We start from the raw sequence: 12,332 nt of genomic DNA, 5'->3' as shown, positions 1-12,332 counted from the left end.
AACACAATTGATCTCTTGGAAGCCGACGTAACCCTCATTGCATTAGAGCCAGTCTCAATACCAGAAACTTGGCTGTTTGTGCTACATTCCCCTGAGAACCCATCACCCCCGACATTTTCCAAAACTGCATATCTATTTGAAATGTGTATATCCACAAAAGACTCCTGCACGAGCTGCCTACCTCTCTTACCCATCCTGGAGTTAACCCATTTATGTGACTGTATCTGAGACTTTCCCCCCTTCCTATAACTGCCATCCATCACATACTGTTGCTGTTGCAAATTCCTCATCGCTTCTATCTGTCTCTCCAACCGATCCACTCGATCTGATAAGATTCGCAACCAACAGCATTTACGGCAGATATAATCCGCAGTAACCCTTAAACTCTCTTTAAACTCCCACATCTGACAAGAAGCACATATCACTGCAAAACCACTTTTGCGCCTTCACAATCTACAGATCCAGAAAATGACACCATCTTATTTCTCTGCAAACACTGCTCCAGGTTAAATTAATAGCTATGACTTATATTTTAAGTTTAATCAAGAGACTTATCTCCAAAAACATATAATCAAGAAAGAATCCATGATACTCACTACTGCAGCCTTTCTCTTGGACAGACTTAAAACAACAATTAACTTATTCAATTCTGTGCTGTGAACTTCACCCAACAGTTCCTCCAAGATTAGTTGTGAATTTCACTGTTTGTTAATTTTCCCAGATACACTCCAATGTCCAGCGATACACGAATTCAAACAGCAAAGACAGTAACTGTGCAGTTTTCTCTCTCTCTCCTGCACTGTCCTCACCACATGTTTCCTTTGTCTGCTCTTCTCCCTTTTAAGCTGCTGCTGTTTTGACTTTTTTTTTCCAAAGTTCCAAAACAATGCAACAGCATATAAAACAGTAATTGCTGCTCCTGGAATTCGAGGAAATCACCTCCAACACCTAAAATACCTCAAAAAAAGGAGCAGCTCTTATAGCCAGAAATTTTTCCCATCCTCCATCTTGGATTACCCAGAATTCCAAGTGTTGACATTCACTTCGTAACAGATATAATCAAATGTTTCAGTCAATGTTGTTAACAAAATGCTTTAACTGAACAAGATAGAAATCAGGGAAAGTACTTGGGAAAAGATAGAGATTTAGCGTTTCCTGGATATGCAGCTGAATGTCTGAACAATGCTGTAATGTAACTCTACCATCAGTGGTCATTTGTTAGAGACTCTGCTATCAAGTAAGAACTAGGATAGCTCAGAGCAGTGAGCTCTGCTGCCATATCATCATATACACACTGTTAAAACGTGCTGTTTAAAAGAAACCTGCATATCTAACTGGAACTTGTATGAAGAAGAGAAAAATGCACATTTAAATAAGAAGTCTGTCGAAATGATAATGCCCGAGTTACTGAGTTTTCAATAATTCCAAATTGTAAACTCTTCTCTTTCCCTTTTTGTCTCCCTGAGTGCTTCTGCAAGTGTATGCTTGACTTGCATCTGTGTATGCTAATGATCTTCTCCTGAGTTTCGGTGTTTGAAGAATCTTGACTTTTGTTTTTGTCTTGGATCCCTTAAAGATTGGGGCAAACCACAGCCTACTTCAAATGGCAAAAGGATGACCTCTACTCACAGACAGAAGAAAAATAAAGTAATTCAATTCATCTCTCTCTCTCTCTTGTTCACAACAAGAGGGAGAGGGCATGCAGGGGAGAAACAAAATTGTGGGAATTAGATAAACTGCCAAGTTTTCAACCACTTGTTCTCTCATTAACAGATGATTTAAACATTATTAACCTTCACGAGAGTTCCTGTCCACAATGATCACATTTCATGAATGCTAGCTTGGAAGGAATTGTCAGTGGCATGGCCATTATATAGTTGGTGGAAGTCTGCCCATCAAATAATGTGCAGAGGGTTATATTCACTCATTCAATATGTGAAAGTTGTCCATTGCAAATACATATATTAATAATACATTTATGAGTAAAAACATTGTGCTGTTGTCTGGTGTTTCTGAAGTCAAAACCACAATATTTACTCCTACAGCATTTAGCTCATGACCATGCACAGCCTTCAACATACTAAAACTTCAAACTCGATATTTTTGGAAGGAGATGCTTGCAGTGAAGGCAGTACTGGGAAGGTTCACAAGCCTTGGTCCATGGAATGAGACTGATGTCCTATGGTAAGAAGCTAAGTAAATGGGTCCATGTGCTCAGGAGTTAAGAACAAGACAAGTAATCATGATGAAACATGAAAAGGTTATGAAGAGACTTGAAAGGGAGGATGGTTAGGCATGATCTCCCCCCAGCTGGGACATTTACAAGGGGCAGCGTGATGCCAATCATTTAGGACTGAAATAAGGAAACAATTCTTCATTTAAAGAGCTGTGAATCTCTGGAATGTTCTGGCCCAAAGTGATGTCAAAGTGCAAAATATTTTTAAGGTTGAGAGACTTTACATCTCCCAGAGAATCAAGATATGAGAGGCAGGAGTGGACAAAAAAAGAATTATTCCAATATTTACCACATCAGTAATCAAAGGGAGAGAAAGCAGAATAGATCATATTCATTCCATACTGCTGCAGTCCCTACTTTCTTCTCTATTCCAAAATTTCAACCACACAGGTTCAGGACTGCTCAGAAAACGATGCTGACTACGTGCAACATGAAAACAATGTGCCAAATTTTGGAATCCATGAGGTTATTACTGATACCATCCCAGTCAGTAAATACAGGAAACACTATAGCATTAGGATCACTTGCTAAGCTGAAGATTTATTATTTCATTTCAGTTTCGAGTAGGTCGAGCAGGATTCTGGCGACTTTACCTTTAAAACTGGAATTAAAAGGTGAATCACAGTCAAGGCAGCCATGAAATTATTGATGCAAAAGTAAACACTTCAATCATCAATGACCTTTTGAGAAGGAGATCTGCCATTCTGAACTAATTCGGCCTCCATGTCATTCCAGGGTCACCAGCAACATGACTGCACGCTAATTATCCTCTGAAATGGATGAGCAAATCACACATCGTTGTTCATGTCAAAAAAACATTCTAACATGCAACTACAGCAGACAACCTCTGAACAGTAAATAGCAGCAATGAACAAAAATGGTCACATTCCATCAATAAATCCAAAAGAAATCTCATCCTGTTGCCTAACGGACTGCACTTTTCCCTTTCCTCAGCAGAATCCTTACTTCATTCTAGTACATACATTTCCTCCAAACAATCCTGAATGATCCGAGAAAGATGGAACACATGCAGCTTCAGATGTTTCCAGATACAAACCAAGATCATATCTGAAGTAATCTCAATCTGTGAAGATCGTGATATTCAATCTTGAATGTCACAATGTGTCAAATTCCTGATAATAAAAACACGTTTGTGCTTACTCTTCAATAGGAAAGAGAGAACATTAAAAGAGAGAGAGATTTTCCATTGGTGATGATCACAGCAGAACAATAGAAATGAGATGTTGAGAACATCAGCCCCACCTTGCATGTTCCTTTCCACCTCAGATTGACCTAGGAGAGCCTCAGCCGGACCAATCCATATCATTCCAATTCATTCAAATATTCAGCCTAATATTAGTCCATAATTCATACTGAACAGCTTCCTTACTGTTGTAAAACAAACTGTAACTGGAACTGATGCTGTACCATCTGCTCCAGTTGAATGTGTAATTGGGCCCAGGGTTCAGATCCACCACTGTAATCGACTCATCAGTAACAGTGCTATTTGAAGGTGGATCTCCAATTGTCTCCACCTTATATCTGTACTCAGCCTGATAGTCTGACTGGCAGTTCCATCTCAGGGTGACTGATGTAGTATAGTATTTCATAAAGGAGATACGTTGGTGACAGCATTTTGAACTACAAATATTAAGCAGACGTTAAGAACAACATCAGCCTCAGAATGCCTGCTCCTCCACTCCGCTCAATGATCCAGGAGAGCCTCAGTAGGACCAACCCATATCATTCCAATATCGATCCACTGCACTGGACTGGCCATCACAAACATCACATCAACAACCAGGAAGATGCACCACAAGAGATCCTTAAATCTACATGAGGACGTGTCCTGTCGAAATTCCCTGTGCTCTCTTGCCTCAGGACTAGTTTGTTATGAATGTCAACATTACATCAAAAACCAAGGCTGTGTACATGTTGACTAGTTTGGGTGACTGAGATCCAGCTAACTTTCATTCATTTCAACATATTATACATTCTCCTCTTGTAGTTGTTCAATAATTAAAGTCTAAAAGAATTGTATATACTGCATCACAGATACTGCATCCAATCTGTGATATCTCAGTTGGCTGCTTCATTGCTGACATAAAGGCAAGTTTATGAGCACTATGTTCTGTATCAATCATCCTCAGTGAGTCAATGGGTCAAATAATATATAGATGACACATCAACTGACTATTTCACTGCCAGGCAATTGGTTAAACATGACGGAATTATTCCAAATTGGTGGAGTCTCAGAACATAACGATCATGGATTCGTAAATCCTGGGGCCTAGGTTAACATGTGGGGACACAATTCAAAGCCGGTCACATGACAGCTTATGAAATTTCAGTTCAATTCATTAGTAAAACTGTACAACCAGTAGGACTCTGGTGACTTTACCGTTTAAACTGGAACTAAAACTGAATCCCAGTCAAGGCAGCCATGAAATTATCATTTATTGGTGAATGAAGTGTTCCTTTACCATCAAAAGCCTTCAGTGAAGTAGACTGGTCATTCTGAACTGATTTGGCCTCTATGTTATTTTAGGGTCACTAGTACGCATGTTAACTATCCTCTGAAATGGACAAGCAAACTACACAAATTCACTGGCCATGTCGTAAAAACATTCTAACATGCAACTACAGCAGGTTATCCTCCAAACAGTAAGTATCAGCATTGAACAAAATCGGTCAAATTGCATCAATAAATGCAAAAGAAATCTCATCCTGTTGCCTAACGCACCGCACTTTTCACATCAGATTCTTTATTTCATTCCAGTACATAACACTTCTTCCAATACAATCCTGAATGAGTTCAGAAACATGGCACATATGCAGCTTCAGATCTTTCCAGATATAAACCAAGACCACATGTGAAGTAATCTCAGCCTCTCCATCTGAAGACTGTTACAAATTCCTGGTGTCAACACATTTGTGCTTACTCTTAAGGTAGGAAAGAGGGAACAATAAGAGGGAGAGACTCTTTCCAGGTTGACCCATTGGTGATGATCACAGCACAACAGTGAAAAGGAGACACTGAGAACATCATCAGCCCCACCTTGCATGTTCCTTTTCACCTCAGATTGACCTAGGAGAGCCTCAGCAGGACCAATTCATATCATTCCAATTCATTCAAATATTCAGCCAAATATTAATATCCATTCCAATATCAATTCAAAGGCCATATTGAGCAGCTTCCTTACCTGTTGTAAAAGAAACTGTAACTGGATCTGATGCTGTACCACCTGCCGCCAGTGTGAATACACTGAATGTATAATTGGTCCCAGGATTCAGATCCACCACTGTAATAGACTCATCAGAAACAGTGCTATTTGAAGACACATCTCCAATCGTCTCCACCTTATATCTGTACTCATCCTTATAGTCTGACTGGCGGTCCCATCTCAGAGTAATTGAAGTTGTGTTGCGACTCGCAAGGGTTACATTAGCCACGGCATTTGGTGCTGCAAATAGAAATCAGATGTTGAGAACAACATCAGCCGTACCTTACCTGCTCCTCTCCACCTCCCTATGATCCATGACATCCTCAGTAGGACCAATCCATATCATTCTACCTCTGGTACACTACATTGAATTGACCATCAAACATCACATCTAAGCCAAACTCCCTCCAAGAATTCCTCGAACCTTTCTCCTAGATGCTGAAGTCTCTCTGTGCTCTCTTGCTTCAGGGATGGATTATTATAAATTTTTATGTTAAATCACAGCCAAGACTGGAAACAAGTTGACAGGTTTGCCTGATTCAGGTCTGGCTACCTGTCTTTCATTTTGATATCTTTGACATTCTCCTCTTGCACTGAAGATGCAACAGAACTGGTTCCACACAACAGCAGTTATTATAGTCCATCTGCGATCCTTCAGATTTATGCTTGATTGCTGACATAAAAGCAAGGTTATGAGCAGTGTCTTCCATATCAATCATCCTCAGCAGGCCAATGGAGTGAATGATATATTGATGAGCAATCAACCCACCATTTCACCACCAATGTTAGTAAATTGCGATACAATTACTCCAAGCAGTGAACCACCGACTGAGTCTCAGAGGACAGTGGTAAAGTCACTTGACTCATAAATCCAGGGGCCTAGTTTAATACGTGGGGACATGATTCAAACCCAGTCACACAGCAGCAGATCGAGTTTGAGTTCAATTCATTAATGAAGCTGTTTATTGGTAGGAGTCTGGCGACTTTACCTTTCAAACTGGAATTAAAAGGTGGATCCGAGTCAGGAAACTGTTGTTTATTGATGTAAAAGAAAACACTTGATTCACCAGCGACCTTTAGGGAATGGGATCTGCCATTCTGAACTGGTTTGGCCTTCATTTGTCTCCAGGCTCAACAGTAACATGATGCTAGTCAACAGTGTGGTGCTGGAAAAGCACAGCAGCTCAGGCAGCATCCGAGGAGCAGGAGAATCAATGTTTCAGGAATAAGTCCTTCATCAGAAATGAGGTTGTGTCCCAAGGGGGTGGTGAGATAAATGGGAGAGGGGTGAAGCTAGGGGGGAAGGTAGCTGAGAGTGCTAGAGGCAGATGAAGGTGGGGGTGATGGTGATAGGTTGACTTGGAGGGTGGAGCAGATTGGTGAGAAGGAAGATGGACATGTAGGACAGGTCATGAGGGCATGCAGAGGTGGAAGGGTGAAACTGGGATAAGGTGGGGAGACAGGAAATGAGGAAACTGGTGAAATCCACATTGATGCCGTGGGGTTTGAGGATCCCGAGCGGAAGATGAGGCGCTCTTCCTCCAAGCATCGGGTAGTCAGGGAGTAGCAGTGGAGGAGGCCCAGAACCTGCATGTCCTTGGCGGAGCGGGAGGGAGAGTTAAAGTGTTCGGCCACGGTGCGGCAGGGTTGGTTGGCGAGGGTGTCCTGGAGATATCCTCTGAAGCACTCTACAAGTAGGCGTCCTGTCTCCCCAATGTAGAGGAGACCACATCAGGAGCAATGGATGCAGTAAGTGATATGTGTGGAAGTGCAGGTAAAACTCCGATGGATGTGGAAGTCTCCTTTGCAGCTTTGGATGGAGACAAGGAGGGAGATGTGGGTGCAGGTTTTGCAATTCCTGCAGTGGCAGGGAAGGTGCCAGGAGGGGAGGGTGGGTTGGTGGGGGGGAGGGGCATGGACTTGACAAGAGAGTTACTGGCAGGGACATTGGGAAAGGAAGAAGCAGAGGACCTGGAGATCCGAGTCATGGCAGATGAAGGTGTATGGGGACTGGATGCCCATGGTAAAGATGAGGCGTTGGGGGCCAGGGAAATGGAAGTCTTGGAGGAACTGGTGGGGGTGGGTGGTGTCCCGAATGTATGTGGGGACACAATTCCACCACAGAACACATTAGATGGCCTCCTTCTTGAAAGACTGCAATTTCCCCTCCCATGTGGTTGATGATGCCCACTAGCACATCTCATCCATTTCCCGCACCTCTGCCCTCAAACCCCATCCCTCCAACTGCAACAAGGACAGAACCCCGCTGGTCCTCACCTTCCACCCCACCAACCTCCGTATACATCGCGTCAGCCTCCGCCAGTTCTGTCAGCTACAAACGGACCCGACCACCAGAGATATATTTCCATCCCCACCCCTATCCGCTTTCCCTAAAAAACCATTCCCTTCACAACTCCCTTGTCAGGCCCACGCCCCCCACCTTAGGAATTGCAAAACCTGCGCTATTATATCTCCCCTCCCCCCACCTCTGTCCAAGACCCCAAAGGAGCCTTCCACATCTATCAGAGTTTTACCTGCACTTCTACATGTCATTTACTTTATACAATGCTCCTGGTGCAGTCTCCTCTACATTGGGGAGACAGGATGCCTACTTGCAGAGTGCTTCAGAGAACAGCTCCAGGACACCCGCACCAACCAACTCCCCGCCCCCAACACTTCAACTCCCCCTCCCACTCAGCCAAGGACATGCAGGTCAGGACCTCCTCCATCACCACTCCCTAACTACCCAACGCCTGGAGGAAGAAAGCCTCCTCTTCCACCTCAGGACCATCCAACCCCACGGCATCAATATGGATTTCACTCATTCCCGGTCCTCCCACCTTATCCCAGTTCCAACCTTCCAACTCGGCATGCCCTAAATGACCTGTCCATCTTTCTTCCCATCAAACTGCTTGGCTCACAAGCCTCATTCCTGATGGAAGGACCTTTGCCAGAAATCTCCTGTTGAATCTCCTGCTCCTCGGATGCTGCCTGATCTGCTCTGCTCTTCCAGCACAATCCTCTTGACTCTAATGTCCAGCATTTGCAGTGCTCACTTTTGCCAAGTAACATGACTCTATCCTCTGTGTGGTTCGCAGGCACCAAACAATTTCACTATCAACATCACAGAAAACAATTTAACATGCAATTACAGCCGATAATCTTCTGAGAAGTATTGGTAATCAATGATGGTCATATTTCATCAACAGATGCAACAGAAATCTCACTGTGTTGCCTAATGCAACACAGGTTTCACTTTGCACAGCAGAATCCTTATTTCATTCCAGTATATAACACATCCTCCACTACCATGCCCAGAGGTCTGACAAATGTGGAACAAATATAACTTCAGACCCATTCCAGATAAAAACCAAGATATACTCTGGTATAATCTCAATCTCCCTACCAGGTATTTTAGAGTTACAGTGGAGAGGAAAAGGCTTCAAAGTAATGTTATCATCTGGTTCCTGTTTATTTATAGGAAGAAAGAGGGAATTTTAAGCGAGACTCTCTCCAGTTTCATCCACAATCAAAAGACAGCACGTAGTCTGAAATCCACATTGAGCAGTTTCCTTACCTGTTGTAAAGGAAACTGTGATCGGATCTGATGCTGTACCATCTTCCGCCAGTGTCAACACTCTGAATATGTATTTTGTCCCAGGGTTCAGATCCACCACTGTAGTAGACTCAACATTAACAGTGCTATTTGAAGTTGGATCTCCAATTGTCTCCACCTTATATCTGTACTCAGCCTTATAGTCTGCTTGGCGGTTCCATCTCAGAGTGATTGAAGTGGTGTTGCGACTCACAAGGGTTACATTAGCCACTGCATTTGGTACTGCAAATAGAAATCAGATGTTGAGAACAACAACAGCCTCACCTTACCTGCTCATTTTTGCCTCTCAATGATCCATGACAGCCTCAGTAGGACCAATCCATATCATTCCACCTCAGATACACTACACTGAATTGACCATCACACATCACATCTAAGCCAAACTGTCTCCAAGAATTGCTTGAATCTTTCTCCTAAATGCTGAAATGTCCGTGTGCTCTCTTGCCTCAGGGCTCGATTATTCTAGGTTTTTATGTTACATCATATGCCAAGATTGTAAAAGAGTTGACAAGTTGCCCTGATTCAGGTCTGCCTAGCTCTGTCTTTCATTTTGACATTTTTGACAGTCTCCGCTTCCACTGAAGGTAAAACAGAATTGGTTCCACACAACAGCACAGTTACTACAGGCCATCTGTGATCCGTCAGTTTTATGCTTGACTGCTGACACAAAGTCAAGATGATGAGCAGTATCATCCACATCAATCATCCTCAGTGAGCCGATGGATTAAATGGTATGTTGATGAACAACCAACCCACCATTTCATTTCCAAAGTTGATAAGTTACAATGCAATCGTCCCAAATTGAGAACCATCGATTGAGTCTCAGAAGACAGTGATAGTGTCATTTGACTTATCTATCCAGGGGCGTAGGTTAATACATGGGGATACAGCAGCTGATGGAGTTTGACCTGAATTCATTAATGAAGCTGTTTGATTGGTAGGACTCAGGTGATGTTACCTTTCAAACTGGAATGAAAAGGTGAATCCCAGTCAGAAAACTATTGGTTATTAATGTTAAACAAAACACTTGGTTCATCCATGACATTCAGGGAAACAGATCTGCCATTCTGAACTCATTTGGCCTCCATTTATCTGCAGCCTCAACAGCAACATGGCTCTATCTTAAGTACCCTCCAAAATGGACCTGCAAATGACATAACTTCACTATCCATGTTACAGAAACATTCTAACATGCAACTAACCTTCTGAACAGTAATCATTGGTAATGAACAATGGTGGTCACATTTCATCAAGAAATTCAACAGAAATCTTATCATATTTGACTAATGCACCACATGTTTCACTTTCCACAGCAGAATCCTTACATCATTCCAATACATAACACTTCCTCCACTACCATGCCCAAAGGTCTGAGAAATGTGGACCAAATACAGCTTCGGACCCGTTCAAGATCAGAACTGATATAATCTCAAATCTCCCTACTAGGTGTTTGAGTTGCAGTGGTGAGGAAAACGTTTCAAATTAATAGTATCATCCAGTTTGTGTTGATTCATTGGTAAGAAAGAAGGAATGTTAAGAGAGATTCTATTCAGTTTCATATATTGGTGACAGTCACAAAAGAGTACATCAATCCAAAGTTGACACTGGACAGTTTCCTTACCTGTTGTAAAAGACACTGTGACTGGACCTGATGATGTACCATCTCCCACCAGTGTGAACACGCTGAATGTGTATTTTGTCCCAGGGTTCAGATCCACCACTGTAACAGACTCATCAATAACAGTGCTGTTTGAAGATGGATCTCCAATTGTCTCCACCTTATATCTGTAGTCAGCCTTATAGTCTGCCTGGCGGTTCCATCCCAGAGTAATTGAAGTGGTGTTGTGATTGACAAGGATTACATTTGTCACGGCATTTGGTACTGCAAATAGTAATCAGATGTTGAGACTAACTTCAGCCTCACACTGCCTGCTCCTCCACTCCTCTCAATGATCCATGAGAGTCTCAGCTGGACCAACCAATATCATTCCAATACTGATTCAATACTGATCACAAACATCACATCAACAACCCACAATCTATGTGAGGAAGTGTCCTGTTGAAATTCCCTGTGCTCTCTTGCCTCAGGTCTATGTTATGAATGTCAACATTACATCAAAAACCAAGACTGTGTACATGTTGACTAGTTTGGATAATTCAGATCCAGCTAGATTTCCTTCCTTTCAACATCTTTGACATTCTGCACTTGTAGTTGCTCAATAATTTGCAGTTTAACAGAATTGTATACACTGCAGCACAGTTACTGCAAACGTTCTGTGATATCTCAGTTGGCTGCTACACTGTTGACATAAAGGCAAGATTATGAGCAGTATCTTCTGTATCAATCATCCTCAGTGAACCAATGGGTCAAATGGTGTATTGATGACACATCAACTGACCATTTCACTACTAGCTGACAGGTAAAATATGCTACAATTTTTCCAAATATAGAACCACTAAGTCTCAGAGCACATTGACAATGGACTCAAAAAATCCAGAGGCTTAGGTTAACGTGGAGACAAGATTCAAAACCAGTTATATACCACAGCTGATGAAATTTCAGTTCAATTCATTAATAAAGCTGTACGACGAGGAGGACTCTGGTGACTTTATCAGTAAACCTGGAATTAAAAGGTGTACTCCAGTCAAAACAGCCATGAACTTATCATTTTTGATGGAACAGGACGGCATGGTGGTTTAGTGGTTAGCACTGCAGCCTCACAGTGCCACGAACCTGGGTTTGATTCCAACCTCGGGGGACTGTCTTCACGGAGTAAGCACATACTCCCAGTGTCTGCGTGGGTTTCCTCCGTGTACGCCGGTTTCTGACAAAATCCAAAGGTGTGCAGGTCAGGTGGATTAGCCATGCTAAATTGTCCAAACTGTTATGTGCATTAGTCAGAGGGAGATGGGTCTGGATGGTTTCCTCTTCGGAGGGTCAGTTGGGCTGAAGGGCCTGTTTCCACACTGTAGGGAATCTAATCTAACCTACCTTCTGGAAAGGAGATCTGCCATTTTGAACTAATTTGGCCTCCATGCCTCCATGTTAGTATCCTCTGAAATGGACGAGCAAGCTACTCAAAATCACTGGCCATGTCGCAAAAACTTTCTAACACGCACCTACAGCAGATAACCTTCGAAACACTTAGTACTAGCAATGAACAATGATGGGCACACTCCATCAATAATGCCAAAAGAAATTTCGTCATGTTTGTCTAATGCACGACACTTTTCACTTCCCACATCAGAATCCTCA

The 12,332-nt window shown here is 42.5% G+C and overlaps 1 protein-coding gene across 1 annotated transcript in view; it reads right to left on the bottom strand.

Annotated features, from left to right (window-relative positions):
- LOC122558100 (receptor-type tyrosine-protein phosphatase eta-like) overlaps positions 1 to 11,859 on the bottom strand; it is a 125,563-nt gene extending 113,704 nt beyond the window's left edge. Inside the window, exons 1-4 of the mRNA XM_043706419.1 lie at positions 11,811 to 11,859; positions 10,698 to 10,958; positions 9,038 to 9,298; positions 5,440 to 5,700 (exon numbers count right to left, since the gene is read on the bottom strand). Coding sequence (XP_043562354.1) covers positions 5,440 to 5,700; positions 9,038 to 9,298; positions 10,698 to 10,958; positions 11,811 to 11,859 — 832 coding nt within the window. The remainder of the gene's footprint in view (positions 1 to 5,439; positions 5,701 to 9,037; positions 9,299 to 10,697; positions 10,959 to 11,810) is intronic.
- Between the last annotated feature and the right edge of the window lie 473 nt (positions 11,860 to 12,332).

The sequence above is a fragment of the Chiloscyllium plagiosum genome, chromosome 16 (genome assembly GCF_004010195.1).
Source record: "Chiloscyllium plagiosum isolate BGI_BamShark_2017 chromosome 16, ASM401019v2, whole genome shotgun sequence".
In the NCBI taxonomy this organism is placed as follows: Eukaryota; Metazoa; Chordata; class Chondrichthyes; order Orectolobiformes; family Hemiscylliidae; genus Chiloscyllium; species Chiloscyllium plagiosum.
Note: the sequence above shows the minus strand (reverse complement) of the source record. Positions and strands in the feature narration are given on the sequence as shown.